We start from the raw sequence: 17,004 nt of genomic DNA on the forward strand, positions 1-17,004 counted from the left end.
TAATGCCCCTGATTCTGGGTCCCTGAGCTCTACTTCTGGGCTGTGAGACACTTTTTCAGAATCCTTGGGGCTACATCAGTGCATTTCTGATGGTTTTGTTTCTGAAAATTGAATTAACAAACAACTTTCAGGGCCATCTGTCATTTCAAGAAATTGGCTCCTAAGGAAAAAAAAAAAAAAGGACAAATGATGAATTATGAAAGGATTTCCTTTAGCTTTGTTTTTAATATCATTTTTGTGTCAATGCCTATGAGTATCCACTTAGGCTGCTTATCTGTCCTCTTTAAGCCCTGTTTACCGGAAGACATAGCCCTCAGTGTGGACTTATGTGCTAATACTGTAAAACCTATGTGCATATCTTGGTTACATGGCATAATCCTATTTTTAAATAATGTCTCTTAGAATTCAAATAGTTGAACAGATATCATCCCAGAATCCTCAGAGTCCCTTTCAGGTTGTTTTCTGCAAATTGTCCCGTGTTCTTATGGATCAATATCTCGATGTGAGGTGTAGTTGAGAGCTATTACAGATACCCCGTTCACTGGCAGAGTTGGAACAGAACTTAGATTTCTAAAATTTTCAGTCTTGTTTCAAACCATTGGTTTTATTTTATTTTTTTAATTCTATTGTATTTTCAATGGTATTCAACAATAAAAACGTCAGTAGCCACTGTGCATGACTTAGAAAATGGCGACTGAATAGTCTTTTGAAAACTTTTTTTATAGCCAGTTCTTATTGTGATGTTACCATAACTGTGGGTGAAGTGCAAATCAATAAAGCCAGACTGTAAAAACAGAACTCAGGAAGAGAGAGAAAGGGTCCAAATCTCTCCATTTGAAATCGTCCCTTCCATATGGAAATATTGTTGAGGGGCTGAGGACCAGGCCATGTGCCCTCTCTGAATTCTCAATCTTTCTCTTTTTTAAGCCATTATGTTCATGTGCCACACATCCTTTATTTTAGAAGAAATAGGTGTTTTACTGAAATGCTTTCTGCTGCCTTCATATTTAAAACAAAAAACCAAAGCCCACTGCGTTCGAGTCAATTCTAACTCATAGTGACCCTATAGGACAGAGTAGATCTGCCCCATAGGGTTCCACACAACACCTGGTGGATCTGAACTGCCGAGCTTTTTGGTTAGCAGCCATTGCTCTTAACCACTGTACCACCGGGGTTTCCTTCATATCTAAAGGAATGAAAAATAAAATTATACTTAAGGATCTATGCTCTACATGTGCTTTACTTTGTCAGTGTCTGAAATCAAGCTTTGCATTTAGAATATGGATAACAATTTGCAATCATTATTTACAGAGCTGTTTTAAAATTCTTTACTTACAAATGTAGTTTTTATTTCATTTTTCAGCCTATAAGTTTAACAGTAACAAATTCAGATACAACCAATGACATTATCGACAAGTCACTACCAATGCTCGGAATAACTGTAAGTTACCTGCAAACAATTTTTAGTTAAGAATAAACTTGGATTTTTGAGAGTTGCGTGTGTGTGTGTATGAAATACAACTCCTTTCATAAGGCAGCTGATTGTTATAGATACCTAAGGCATATTTTGTCCTCCAGAATTCAGAAATTGAAAGCCTCGAAACTCTGATATTACTTTCTACACAGGTGCTGTTCTTATACTCCAATTTTAAATTCCATGTCACCTTGAAGTCATAGAATAATTAAATTGAACTATAGTTTTAGAGTGCTATTAACAGCATGTATTTTTACTGTATATATTGTATATATAAAAGACCAAAAACCCCTTGCCATCAAGTCGATTCCGACTCACAGCAAGTGTATAGGAAAGAGTAGAACTGTCCCATAGAGTTTCCAAGCAGCAGCTGATGAATTTGAACTGCTGACGTTTTGGTTAGCAGCTGAGCTCTTACCCACTGAGCCACGAGACCTCCATTATATACGTATACAACAAAAGTTTTATAAGATTTTTAGTGAGATAGTTGTAACCTCCTCCGCCTTACCTGTTCTGTTTTACTGTTCTTTCTGAACCTCCTTTCCTGGTTCTTCCCCTCCAGTACCTCATTTATCCTAATTGTCACTCTAGGACTCAAACTCAGTATGATGGATCCTACAGGACGTGTTTTGTAGTAAATTTTGATGTGAAGAACCCAAGACTAGAAGGCATAGCCCCTGACTGCAGGTCCTGAGGATGAGATGACTGATGCCTCTAATGAGTTGCTAACGAGGGAGACAAGTTCTGAACGAGACTATGAATTTAGGAGCATTTGTGTGCCCACCACTCTCGTCCTTGTTTTGCTTTTAGTGTCTGCTTCTTTATATTTTGATGGGGCTGACCTAAGTTAATGAAATTTTTTTCATGGAAGAGGTAGGCGTGTTTGAGGATGAGGGTGAGGTTGGGGAAAAGGAAAGAGTAATTGTAAGAGTCTCCTGCTATATGAACACCACACAATTGAGAACTATTATTAAAGAGAGTGACATTCAGGTGGATAGAAACTGTAGAAAGGACTTGGATATCATGGCTCCTTAAATAATGTAGAAATATGAAAATGCCTTGCTATTGTGGCGTGACGTGATTGTAAGACTTGTAATTAAACTCAGCCTGACCTACTGATATAATACCAAACCAAAAACCAAACTCATTACCTTCAAGTGAATTCCGACTCATAGAGACTCCATGAGTGATATAATACAGCCCCTGAAAAGCCAGAATTTGGCTTATGGAATCAATGATTTCTTTACTAGAGAAATTTAATAATACATTTAAAATAAAATTGAATTTATATTCACTCAGTAAATCAGATACCTCTGCACCTTTATGATATACGTGCCCTGAAAAAGAAAACTTAAATCTTGGAAAGAGTGAGTAGCTTTAGGTGTAGAGTAGATTGATCAGTGATACACTTCATTTTATTTCACGTTTTAATTTTCCTTTGCTTGAAGTCATCAGTTTCACCAGACAAGAAAGAATTTCTACTTTACTAAAAAATCAGCGTTACTTGCCTCTGCCTGTTCTATGGGATTCCAACATAGTGCTCCCAGCCCCTACCTTAAAAGAAAAGACTTTTGTTAGATCTTATTTCCTATTTGAAATACAATTTTGAGCAAATTTAGCTGAGAGAGTATGCAAGTGTGTGTGTATGTGTGTACGTGCATACACATACATGTTCTTGTGATAGCCTCCATAGCTGGGACCCTCCTTCATACAGGCAAGGCCATGATATCTTACCAGGAGTCAAGGGCAGGCATATGAACTATCACCAACAACTCCATTACCTTTTTCTGGAGGACTGTAAAATAATTCAGCAGAGTGTGTATGATTGAGATGTGGTTGCTTCAAGGGTGCTTTCTAGTACTGCTGGGCAGTAACTGCTGGGATAATAGTTCTCTGCATCTGGCCTGATCTCCAGCTTCGCATCCTTTATCCTTCTTGCTCCAGAATGGAGCTTGTCCAAACCAAAGCCAGTGGACTGACTTCACTCTGCCCATCTCCTCAAGGTCTTTGGGTATTTGTCTGCCTGCTCAAGGCAGCTGAGCTTGAGATGTTTTTCAAGTTTTCCTTTGCTCAGACATAGTCACGGCAGGCTGTGTGTCTCTCTGAGCAGCACACTTGTCTGGGCAGAGACAAATGAAGACAAAGCCTAAGGTTCTCCAAGGAGTCCAGAGACAGCAGGACCGTCAAGAAGAGATTAGACTTTTCTTTCTTAGTGAAGGAACCTAAAAATGATTTCATATCCACGGGCCACAGATAAAGTGAAAGACTGATTCATTGTTGTTCCATAGATCCCCGGCCTATCAGAAGGGAGAAAGCAAGAATCTGGAGTAGTCTACTGGGTGCTGGGAGAGGGACGGGTTGCTGAAATCACAACTGCTAACTCAAAAACTGTGGCCGACTGCATGGACTTACAGTATTTACACTGGTCCCAACTCTTTTTCTTTTCGAAAACATAGAAATGTTATAGAAATGTCCCCTCTTTCAATTACCTACTGTGAAAGAATTGTTGTGACTTTTTTTTTTTTTTTTTGGTCTCCAAGGGCTCTAAGAGTGATTACCAGTTGCGGGTCAGTTCTGGCAAGAAAGAGGCCCCATTCCCACTCATTGGTAAGTGGCAGGGAACTCTAAGATGGGGCTGACTGGATTCAAAATTATAACTCTAAAGTCTCAAAGTATTGATTGTTTGGCCTTAAGTTTAAATATCCTTTGGAGTAAAAACTTCTCACAATATCCATTCATACATTTGATAAATAAATTATGAAGCTTTACTCTATCCCAGGGAATAAATAATAACATCTCTTCATTCAGCAGCTTGTGGTCAAGTTGGGGAGAAAAATGTGAATTTTTCCTCTCTGCTTTTTCACTTGACATACAGCCCTGTCTTGATAAACCTCTCCTTATTTTTGATGAAAGCAATACGGATTGAAATTTCTTTTCCCCATACATCATATTTTATATTCCGTTCTTGAATTATTCTGTTCCATATTCTGACTACGAAGTAGCCTCTGTGTTGTAAGCATCCTCTAAAATGCAGCAGGTCTCTCTGTCCAACTACAAGTACTGACTGAACACCTGCTCAGCGCCCAGAGCTTCTCTCAGCATCACAGGCGAACTGAGATAAGCACGTCTAGATTCCTGAAGGCTTCGCTGGACGACTGACCTGCACTTTGCCATTTTACATTTTACAGCCTGAGTTTTCCAACATTTATTCTCAAAATTATTGATAAATAGATTACACCTCTCCTGAAATAGTTATTAGAACCATTTAGCTAAAAAAAAAAAAAAAAAAATTCTTGGATTAGCAAGTTGATTTACTGTGGTTAAAAGAAATAGAGCAAATAAAATAAGGGAAGGGACAGGTTCTGTAGCAGAGCTTGCCATGGGGCGATGGTGATAACTGATTGCCGCTAGAAATCCTGTGGGGTGTTCCCTCTTATCTACATTATGTTTTTAAATTCTTTCCACCATCCAGGATGTTCCCAAGTGATCTGAATAATCTAAAAACCAACTTTTTTAGGATTCACAGAGTGCATGTTCTCCATCTCGGTATATAACAAATCAAGTACACAGCTGAGGCCCAAAATCCTGTTTCATATTTTGTATTAACGTCAGCATCTTTGTAAAATCATTGTGCAATAAAATACATGAATAAAAATCAGACTAATACTTCAAATATATTTATTTAATAAAATGTGTTCATTTAGATGAAATGAATGTAGGTGGTAACTTCTAAGCTTAGAACAGCTTCAGGCACCACTGCTGACTCTGTGGAGTCTAAATCTTCCGTCATTTACAAGGGTCCTTTAACAGCCATTCTGTACGTGGATTTTCATGTGCTTTTAATTTTTTTTTTTTCACTTCTCAGTTGTGGATTAGCTCCTGGTTACCCTGATGAATTTGTTTTATTTTGTTGCTCTCATGGCAGCTTCTTTGTGGCTTAGTTCCTGTTATGAACAGAGCATTCGTATTGCATTTATACCAGGAGAAACGGAAAGGCAAGAGCTCACCACCTTACAGTCAGTCAGAACTAGAAGAAAGGGAGTGTTTGCTCTCTTCTTAAAAAGCTCAATCTATGTTGCAGCGCAGGGTCTCTGAGAATTCGATGGAGAGGAAGCCATTGGAAGCATGAAAGAGCAAAAGATATCATTTGGCTCTCAACACCTAATGATTGAGGGTTCCGTTTCTCTGTGTAAACACTGTTTTGGAGTAGGCTTCTGGGCTTCCAATACTCTGTAGCCTTATTTCTAATTCCGCCTGTGAGGGCCACCCTCACTCCAGCGGGGGGGTGGGGGGAGGGGGAGAGAAGGTAAGCATAAAGGGAACTCTACCTGCTGCTCTGGCTATAGCATTAATGAAATGTAATGAAATACCTGTTAAATGGACATACGTGTTAGAGAAGAGTGATCCTAGTGAGTCTTGACACGTATCATCCGATTATTTAAAGAACATTAACTGCCAATGTTTATTAATATATTTACTTTGTTACTCTGATCTGTACAAATCTGTGTAATATTGATGGTAAGTGCTTTAAATGATGAATTCAGGCTGGGGTGGTGGTCAGGTAATTTGCCTAAGATGCTCAGATCTAGTTAGTTTCTAGGCAGAAACTAGACGGCTTTAAATATTCTCAGATGGAAACATAGTAAAAGTCAACATGGTGTAGTACTCAAACGGATCTCTACTTTCCAATCAGGTAACATATTTTAAAGACTATTTTCTCTTTACATTTTTTAAACACCTTTCTTGGGCCCCGGCTTTGTGCACGGTCTCCGCCTTGAGAGCACACGCAGGAGACACAGCCTTCTTTATCCCCGAGGCCCAGCACGCCAGTGTGGTGCACGTGGGTGCCGTAAGGTAGCTTTGATCACACCCATCACCAGTCGGCCTGAATCTGTATGTACATGTTTCTCTGTATAGGACATGAACATCCCTATGGAATAAAAATGAGCCATCTTCAAGCCACTGCACTCCTGCCACACCGCCTAAGGGGCTGCATATCTCCATCCACTCTCCAGGAGCCCTTCTTACTGGAGGAGCCATTCCCAGAGATGGGAGGTCCGTTCGTCCTAAAGCCCAGGCGCCCACTGAGGAACCAGGAGCAGAAAAGTGAGTCCCTTCCCTCCTGCAGGTGTCTTCTCTCAACTCATGTCTCCATTCCTAGAAACAAAATCATAACACAGAGCTGATTCTCCATGTCAGGGAGAAGGGCAGTGTAGGCAAGGATCCAATCTTCACCAAGAATGAGACTGAGAGAAATGCCAAGGGTCTGTCCTCAAGAGCCAACTCACTTCTAGAAAGCTTCTTTTCATTCCGCCAGGTAGTAGTAGTTCCCTTCTCTGTATCCCCAGGGCCCTTCATGCATATTTTAAGTATCTGTGTACATATCTGTGTGTCTTATTAGAATACGGGCTTCTTAAGGCCTGGAAAGTCATGTTTTCCCCATCTCAGGGCTTTCCTCAGGATCTAGGCCACAGCAGAAGGGGATTCATGACTGCTTAGCTTAGACACACAGGAATGGAAGAGTGGAGTAGAACAGTTTCGGAGCTGAACTGGAATCTATTCTGAGCTTGGGCTGAAGTGGCCTCTAAGTTCTACCTCCACAGCGAGCCATGAGGACCAAGCTCACTTTCCCTGTGTGCTTCTGATCGAGGACTAGACTGGAGCAGGACCGAGTGTGTATGGTTGGGGGCTTTTTAATCTTCCTTCTTACCATTCTTTTTCCTACCATTCGTGTGTTTTCTCATCAGTATTTCTCTTTTTGAAGAAAATGTATTATTAATTTGAGGAATAGTGTGGCCAGAATGGAATTCCCACTTAAAGTGTTTTTATTTTTATGATAGTTATTATGTAAGCACAAAGTTTTACACATTTTATTTTTTAATATTCATACCCTATTTACAAGCATGAGGTAACACTACTCCAATCTTGCCAGGACCGTTGAAGAAAGGCTAGGTTTCTATAAAGTTAGCTTGTTCAATATCTCATAGTTTTCATGACAATAGCACTTATTTTCATTGGTCCCAGAGCAACATGAACTCTTACACAAGATAGTGTACATAACAAAAGGTCCATCTAAGGCCCAAAGTCCTTTTGAGAAAGTACAGAACTCAGTTTATACTTTGCCTTCTGTTTATGTCACAGAGTAGCTTTATATATAGCTTTAAATCAAATGAGTCAGAATTGATCGACGGCACTGGGTTTAAATCAAGGGATAGAGCAATGTTCTTAAGAGGTATTAAAGCTAAATAACTGAATACATTTGGATAGTTTTAGAAATAATAAAATCAGGTCAAGGGTAGGGAAACCAGGCCGAGTACAACTACTTCACCTACATATTCACCTGTACGTTCAACATTTGCACATGTTGACATTGCTGGATGTATAGAAATCCCTTCCTGGATTGAGGAATGTGTTTGTTTTCCTTCAGACTTTTAAAACGATGGAGTGTGAATGTTAGGGCAGGAAGAAAGAGTCTTAGTTAGGTGGAATGGTGGCAATCCTTCATGACTGCATACCCTCTGGAGGGTGCTAAGCCAAATGGAGAAGGGGATGGGGTCTGCTTTCAGAGGAGGAGACTGATGTCTTGATTGCCTTGGGCCCTCTGAGTGAGGAAAATCGTTCTCAACAAGGTTACTATGTGCTGTGCCTTGAGCTGAGGAGTACATTATACATTTCATCCATTTTAGTACTCAGTTCCATGAGATGTCATGTTAAAGTTGAGGAACCTGAAGTTCAAAGAGATTGAGTAATTTGTTCCCGTACCTGGCAGAACCCTCTGATCCAGCACCGGAAGTACCGCACCTAAGGTTATACTTGCCACATCCTAGAAAAGCCAAGTCAGTGGGTATTTAAGGATATTTGGTGAAATGTTGCTCATCTGTTTATCCTTCCACAACTCGGCTCGTCTATGGACTCTTTTAGCATCTGGTTCTAAGCAGCTTAAGAAAATATTAGGATATCTTATCAGGAAACATTCATAGCTGAGTAGTAGAAAAGACCTCTCTGAACTCAGGTTTCATTGCTGACCACCTGGTCTTAGAAAAGCTCTTCTTGTTCAGCATTCCTTTGACAGGGACTGTTGGGTAGCTAAAAATCATCTCTGGGTAGCATGGGTGGGTGTTACAAGAAACAAGGCCACCTGAGTTTTCATCACACAGCCAGCATTTAAAGGTGACTTCCCAAGACTCCTGTCCTCAGGGGGAGGCACATCGTGTATGGAACTGCCTGGGGGTTGTGGCCCCTCAGAGTGAAGGAGTTATAGGGTGCTCAGGAGCTGGGGTCAGGGAGGTTGAGTCATGAAGGGCAGATCTTTTTGATAAGAAAAAGTTCACAATAGTCAGGCACTCACTCAGAAAGCCAAAGAGGAAATCTAGAGGGGGGAGACTTACCGTAAAGGTAGGTGATTATCAAACTCTACTTGATTTTTATACCACATTTTTTAGCTTTTCAAATGGGATCTGATCCTCATGGATCGTATTTAACATCAGTGAACTTGTACCACCACGCATTCGGTGCCTCAGGAGGCACTGCAGCAGGAGCAGATAGCACCTGTAGGAAGTGTCACCTCCAGAAGAATTGAACCTGAGTCTGATCAAGCCTCTGGATGTAACTATCCATTTATGGAATAAGGGAAAACAGAACAAGTTACCACCACGAGGATGTGATCCACCTGCCCAGGACGGGGGAAATTCTACACACTGAATGACTCCATTTCTCTCTCTTCTAGCCCTAGGAAACAACATGCTCTGCAAATGGAAACAGTGGAAATAAGTTTAAGTGAATTAATCTACTACTTCTAATAATCTCACTTCTTCCTTAGATGCAGGCCAGAAGACAGGTGAAAAGAAATGGCTTGTGGTGAACTGGGCCTTTCGGCGGAACCCCGGCACTTGCCAGGACAACGTGTGCAGGGCTCTACCATCCCCCGAGCCAGGGAAGCTCTTTGGGGTTTCACTCAAAGATGTTTGTCCCAATGATGACCTGCCCACTCCTCTCCGGGTAGGTCTCCTTTTGGCCTTCTGTGGCCCCCTGAGGAGGGAGATTGAGGAAGAGAAAGCTCTGCAAGCCCATGTGTTCTCATCCAAATCTATTTCTAAGTGGAGAAAGCACTAGACAGCCCCTGGCTTTGGCTGAGAAGCTTTGTTACATTCTTTCAAAGAATACAAATTTGACTTAGTTATTGCAGAATCATAAGGTAGACACAGAGAAAAAGGTAATTTTTCCATTCCAATAGTTTCAGCAAAGACCCACATATGCCTGCTCAGATAAGTCAGAACGTGCTCTGTGTTTACCAGTCTCTGAAGCAGAGGTTCCACCTCCTTTCACATTCTCCTTTCAGCTCCTACCTTGAACTTCTCGTTAGTCTCAGCTTTCCCTTAGTTGCTTCTTCAGCTGAGACTACTGAATCTTACAACTCAAAATATTTCAGATGGTGTTTGATTTAATATTTCAGATGGCGTTTGATTTTATTTCAAGTGCATAAGCTTAAGACTACAAGACTTACACTCTGGCATATACCAATATCTTAATCCTGATAGAATAAGTCAAAGGAAAGCCACAAAGTTTAGCTTGTGTTGTCTCAAAGTAGTCTATTAAACCATCAGTGTTTACAGTTATTGAGTATCTAGTATCCCTCCAGGGGCTATGCTAGTGCTTCACATGCTTGATGTGAAGAAAATCATCATCTTAAGGGCATGCTGGGTACCACCCCAGACCCTGCAACTTTCACGGAAAATTTGGGGTCCTTATCATTATCATCAGAGAGCCCTGGAGTTGCAGTGGTTAAGAGCTGGGTTGCTAACCTAAAGGTTGGCAGTTGGATTCCACTGGCTGCTCCTTGGAAACCCTATGGGCAGTTCTACTCTGTGCTATAGGATTGTTGGGAGTTGGAATTGTCCCAGGACAACTGGTTTGTTTTGGTTTGTGATTATCATCATCCCCATTTCACAAAGGAGATAAACAAAAGCTTTAATATAGGTAAGTACTGTACTTTCCCCAAGGTCACACAGTGAATCGGTGGTAAAATACATTTCAATGCCACAGATTACCTGACTCCAACACCTATTATCTTTCTACACTGCAAGCAGAGGCCTAGCTGGGGGTAGGGGGAGTTGGGCAGGTAGGGTGCCTGTCCTGTGCTCTGACTGTGTGCCCTGGGCACCACTTGAGGAAGGGTGCCAGAACAGTTTCTATTCGCCACCACACTTTCCATGGCCAGGGGGAGAGATCATCGAGAGATTTAACACTAATTGCCCTAGGCACTGCTTTCCCTAGATAGGCCCCTGACTGCAAGCAAGAGACATAAAGATAGAGAAAAAGGAAATGAAAAAGTAAGAAACCAAACTAAACCATTGCTATCAAGTCAATTCTGACTCATAGCAACCCTACAGGACAGAGTAGAAGTGCCCCATAGAGTTTCCAAGGAGCGCATGGTGGATTTGAACTGCCGACCTTTTAGTTACCGGCAGTAGCACTTTACCACTAGGCCACCAGGTTTTCCAGAAAGTGCTGAGAGGATTTATTTGGAGAAGGCTATCTGGAGGAGAAGGTTTTTGAGCCTGATTTTGAAAGAGGAGAGGAAATACAAGAAGTAGGAATGGGGGATACAGTTGCTTAAAAGGGATAAGCAAATGGGGAAAGAATGGTGAGGTAGGACGGGGTGATGTAACAGAAGTCTTAAAGTAGACAGAGAAGTTTGATTTAGAAGTGTAAATTAACTGAAAAAGAAAATCTGAATAAAACAAGTGTTTGAAGTGTTTCAGTGTAGGAATGTAGAGTGGACCAATGAATAGAAAACGTATTTAGAGACGTGAAAAAAAAAAAAAAAACCCTAAAGAATTTACTTGAGTCCTTCCAGCTTGAGCACCATACTCTCCTGTAGCCTAGCTCTGGATGCCAACAAGGACAAGCTTGTGCTGAGGCCTGTGTGTATGAAATTCTGCATATTGTCTTTTCCATTCCTTCCCCCCAGGATATGCTTTTCTTTCTTAACCAAAAAGGGCCTCTGACAGAGGGCATCTTCAGAATATCGGCCAGTGTCAGAGCATGTGGAGCCCTCAAGCAGAAACTAAACTCAGGAGAGAAGGTGAATTGGGAGGACGAGCCGGTTTTGGTAGTAGCGTCTGTCTTAAAGGTAAGGAAGGTTCTAGCATTATCTTCACACAGTGTAGCTGTATAGAAATATGATTGGCTTCCTTCTTCATGATTGGCAAAGAGCCATAGTAGGTATAATAGGGTCAGAATTTGAAAATCTGAAAAACATTACAGAAAGGAAAGGAAACTGCCGTGGGTGTTAAAAGCACCTGTCTGTATGCCACGTGCAAAAAAATTAAATAAATAAAAATTTGAAAGCACGCACTTACACACACACAAGCATCCTACTTTTGAAGAGCTCCTCACCGGAAATGATGGCAAAGTTTCCAAAAGAAATTTCTTTTTAAACTTTTGAAAACAATGACAAAAATTTCCCATAGTAAGGAAATTTTTACCTTATGATGAGTCCAAAAATACTCAGTCCATGAGACTAGAGGGACCCCAGAGGTCACGGTCCCCAGATCCTCTGTTAGCCCAAGACTGAACCATTCTCCAAGCCAACTGCAGACAGGGATAGGACGGGATTATAGGACAGAAAATGATTCTGGTGAGGAGTGAGCTTCCTGGCCCAAACAGACACATGAGACTATGTAGGCAGCTCCTGTCTGGAGGCAAGGTGAGAAGGCAGAGGGGGACAGGAGCTCGTTGAATACATACAGAAAATACAGGGTGCAGAGGAGGAGTGTGCTGTACTCATTAGGGGAAGAGCAACTAGGAGGACATAGCAAGGTGTGTATAAGTTTTTGTATGAGAGACTGACTTGATTTGTAAACTTTCACTTAAACTAGAAGAAAATAAAATGAATAAATAAATGCTCAGTCAGGCCACCAACAGCTCCACTGGTTTTATCATCATTCCTTCCCGTTCTCTTAATGCCTTTCACTTGAAAAGTGCCATAGGAATGATGCTACCATTGGGCCTTCTTTCATCTTGACCACCTTCGGCATTCTTTGTTAATACGTGTTGTGCTTAACCTGCCACGTGGTAACCTGCTCTTCTCAAATGCCTTGCTCTTCACATCCTTAGAGATGCCTCACATATTTTGAAAATAGAATCTACATCCAAGACCAACTTTAAGCAAAGTGTTGATCCCAGAACAGCCTCTGCAGGTCTGCTTCAGGGCTCTTGTCCCCAGCATGGCGGAGATACAAGGAAGGCAGGGTAAAAACAGGGCCCAGGGCCTCCAACTCAGGCTGAGGCATAAAGGTCAAAAGTGCCTTGCCCTAGACATAAGTAAAGAACAGTTTTCTGTATTCCCTTTCCAGTCAAGTGGCCAGGTGCCCATTTAATATTACTTCCCGAGTTTATTTACAATCAAATCTGTCTTGGTAAAGGGGACATCATATATGCATCAGTAAATGGACGTTTCTTGCCAACCTGTGTCTTGGTCCATATGAAAATATATAGCAACAAATGTTCTATCACTAGTGTGTACCTGCTTTTCTGTAACACCCTCCTGTCCACTAGCTTTTAACACGTAGGTTAGCATAAATTAGCCAGCCCCCAGATCAAAAGGCTCTGGCCCCTTACTGTGAGACTTCCACCAAGACAGTATGCGGAATTCTGCATGTACCAACAGCCTAAGCTGAATTTTTGCCCTATTGTTATTTTGTGAGTTCGGTGTTTGGTCTCCTTGGGATCCTTACAGGGCACTGGTAATGGAAGAAGGGACATGCTTCTGTTCAGGCAGTGCCCTGTTGGAAGGATGCAGAGGAAGCAAGGTCACCATTGCTCTAATGAGTGGAGGGTGGGAGGGACTTGGGAAACTGACTTTGTCCGTTTTCTTCACAGCTAAGTCCTCAGAACGCAAAGCAGAGCCTGACACACACAGGACCTCAGTAAATATAAGAAAGAGTGAATGATTTCCAGGTTGTGATCATGATAGCTGCCCTGAGGCATTTCCTGTAGTAGCTGCTATTAAGAGAAGTCTCCTGGCACAGTGGTTAAGAGCTAAGGCGTGTTTTGACTGCTAACCCTAAAGATTGGCAGTTAGAATCCACCAGCTGCTCCTTGGAAACCCTGTGGAGCAGTTCTTCTGTGTCCTATATGGTCACTATGAGTCAGAATAGACTCAAAGACAATGTTGTTTTTTTGTTGTTGTGGGGGTGTTGGGTGAGTGTTCGAGCTATTTATTTAGTGAGACCACTGGCAGAAAGATGTGACTTTGAAGCTAGCAAGGTGATCTGACGTTTTCCCCTTGTTATCACACTAAAATTAAGCTTAATAAATTTTAATAGGCCCAACTGTATGATATTAAGACAGATTTTCCAGGTCACCACTTAGGAAGCTGGCCTGTGGACGCCTGTGGCTCTAGTACTCAGAGGCCTGAAGTTTTGCTGTATCTAAACTTTGATCATTTCTTTCTGTTTTGGAACATTTTACTTCCCAAAGAAACTAAACCCCCAGAAAATATGATATCCTATCCCACCTTTCCAATTAAGGCGGGGAGCCCTGGTGGCACAATCATGAAGCACTCAGCTCCTAAGGGAAAGGTCAGTCGTTTGAACCACCAGCCGCTCCTCGGGAGAAAAGGCCTGGCGATCTGATCCCATAAAGGTTACAGCCTAGGAAACCCTATGAGGCAGTTCTCTTCTGTCACATAGGGTCACTATGATGAGTCTGAATCTACTCAGGGGTGCACGGAAACAACAAAAACCCTTAAAGAGATGAAAAAGGAAGCTTTTATGAGAGGAGGTTTTTCCAAGAAGCACATATATCTCAAGTCAGAAGACCTACTCCTGTTTTATGTGTGTGTGAGTGTGTGCCTGTATTTGTGTGTGTGGTGTTTGTTTCAGAACTTTTCTTGCCAGGAATTAAGAACACCATGGCTGAAATAGATCATCAAAATGGGTATGTATCTCTTTTGAAGAAAATAATGGGATTTAGGGTGTTTATCACCAGGCCTTGTAATTTGTACCAGTTGGCTAAACTGTACATAAGAAGATTTCAGAAGATAGAAAGGGGCTTTACCTTTATTCCCATCACAGCCCAGACTCTGCTTTTATGCCACTAGTTTTAGTTGGAGAAAATCCAAGCACCTGCTTATGGGTGTGCAAGTCAGCAAAGAGGTGGAGCCGAGCTCTGTGGATGTCACAGTGTGGGTGGCTATGAAGGAAGTGGGGACCAAACTGAATTTTTCAACTAAATGTGATCTCTATCATTTGTCTAATACACGTTTGCCCTAAGAATAATATTATTTTTCATCTATTTTAGGATTTTTTTAGAAACATCCAGGAAAGTGTATTTTCCTCTGGTCTGTATTATCAATGGCTTACTGTTATTGATGAAGGGAATGAGGAGGAGAAAATAACTGGAATCCAGAGGTAATGATGCAGTCATTACCCAGCTCTGGCCATGCCTCAAAAATACAACCAACACACTCTCAGGAAAAAATAGCTTCTATTGTACAACTTTGCCTACTAAATAAGGACCACTGCCAAAGGGTTTCATGTGGTCACATCCATGGAGACCAGTTTAAAAGTAGATGTCTACGTTGCTGCTGTCACCAAGTTACTGTTTTTCTCCTCACCTTACTAATAGGGGTCTGTTGACCATTGTGCACCTTCTGAATATTTGAAATTAATAGGAGATGAAATCTGTTAGTCCAAGAGAGGTGGTAGAGGCCAACTCTGACAGCGTTATTATTTAAATTTCTCAAATTTTCAACTAACTAGAAAGTCTTGTTATGCTCAGGAAGTAAATTTAATGAAGCATTTCTGTATACACTCATGCCTGCAACTCGCTATTCTCTCGGCACACAGAGGTGAAGGATCTAATCTCTCACCTCAAGAAACTCAGAGGCTGGTGGAGGAGAGAAGTAGATAAACTGAAGTGTCATCAGTGCTATAAAAGGGACACTCAGAGGTTCTGGGGGAACATGGTGGAGTGATAATTAGCTTCCTACAAGACTCAGAGAAAACAGAAGCTCAAATTGCAAAGTCAAGAAATGATCACAAAGAATTCCAGGTCTATGGCCATGCAAGCAGAAATTTCTGGCAGGGCTCATCATGGATGTTATGGGCAACATAGCAGAATAGGAAAAAAGTACTCAGTAACTCCATTTCCTAAGCTTTCCTTCTATGAAAAACCCTAGAATTCCAATAGTATGTAGTATGTGTATATGCCTGTTGAGAACAATTCTTTTTTCGCGACTTGCAAATGTTATGAATTATCGCCTTCACAATACTTTTGGTGAACCCCCTTTTAGCAATAGAACATAGTATTTGCATTGAAGAGTTAGAAACTAAGGAACAGCGTGAAAGTCACCAAAAAACAAGGCGATGGAACAAAATACCACCTCTATTTCTCTTATAGTTTAGAGAAGACCATTTGAGTACAGTGAGCACCAAGTCCTGTAGCTCTCTGTTGTGCATGTTACCAACTGCACTCCTGTTACGCTTTAGAGGAGACCGTTCGGGTACACCAAGTATCACATCCCATAGCTTGTTGCTGCTGCTAGTATAAAACCTGTGTACTTCACACTACTTTAAGGGTGTATCATCAGTCCATAGTACTCAGAGGTGGGCTCCCTGTTGCTGGTGCCGTTTTGGTGACCATATTTTCTCCTAGTTGCAGCATCTTGGTATTAAAAAAAAAAGTAAAACTCTGAATATGAACTGAGAAACAGTTCCAATGCATGATTAGAAAAAAAAAACATCAATCACAAATATTAGAACATTGAAAATTATACTCTTGTAAACTTGTAGAAGAAAGTGGTACCATTGAGATTGATTTGGAATAAAATTGACCTTGGATGCTGCTGAGCAGAGCAGATCTCAGAACGTACTTATACGTCTTAGTAGATAAGATTTGAACTTTTATCATCAGACGGCATGTTTTTCGTTGTTACCTTGGAAATAAAGGGAGTATTTTCAATGCAATTGCTGTTTAATTTCATCAGTAACTTTTGTGAGTGTTAATTGTGCACATTCTGGAATGTTATGGGGTTTGTGTGTACTAAATTTATATTAAATTCTACATTAATAAGATTAGTCCAAGTGAAACACGGAAACCCTGTGGCATAGTGGCTGAGTGCCATAGCTGTTAACCAAAGGGTCGGCAGTTCGAATCCACCCGGTGCTCCTTGGAAATGCTATGAAGGGGTTCTGCTCTGTCTTATAGGGTCGATATGAGTTGGAATAGACTCGACAGCAACAGGTTTTGGTTTTTTTTATTGTTGTTAAACACATGGTAGTGGTTTCTGGGAAATATTGCAGGCAGCATTTTTTATGAGACAGAGTTCTACATTCTTTTACGGTTTTCACTGGGTTATGGACATTGTGGACAAAAAAAATGTCTTGTCTCTCTCCTTATTTACAAATTCTTAAAGAAATGACTTAAGAGTGTGTTTTTCTGTATTTCAAGGCTTTTAGACCAACTTCCAAAAGCCAATGTTGTTCTCCTGCGATACCTTTTTGGGGCTTTATACAACATTGAAC

General features: G+C 41.1%; 1 protein-coding gene across 1 annotated transcript in view; it reads left to right on the plus strand.

The window, feature by feature from the left end:
- Window positions 1-14,893, plus strand: part of LOC135231474 (rho GTPase-activating protein 20-like) — a 33,682-nt gene extending 18,789 nt beyond the window's left edge. The window contains exons 6-11 of the mRNA XM_064286263.1: window positions 1,364-1,441; window positions 4,015-4,081; window positions 6,392-6,580; window positions 9,294-9,472; window positions 11,445-11,606; window positions 14,780-14,893. Of these exons, the coding sequence (XP_064142333.1) occupies window positions 1,364-1,441; window positions 4,015-4,081; window positions 6,392-6,580; window positions 9,294-9,472; window positions 11,445-11,606; window positions 14,780-14,893 (789 nt within the window). The remainder of the gene's footprint in view (window positions 1-1,363; window positions 1,442-4,014; window positions 4,082-6,391; window positions 6,581-9,293; window positions 9,473-11,444; window positions 11,607-14,779) is intronic.
- Window positions 14,894-17,004: the final 2,111 nt, after the last annotated feature.

The sequence above is a fragment of the Loxodonta africana genome, chromosome 5, assembly GCF_030014295.1.
Source record: "Loxodonta africana isolate mLoxAfr1 chromosome 5, mLoxAfr1.hap2, whole genome shotgun sequence".
NCBI lineage: Eukaryota > Metazoa > Chordata > Mammalia > Proboscidea > Elephantidae > Loxodonta > Loxodonta africana.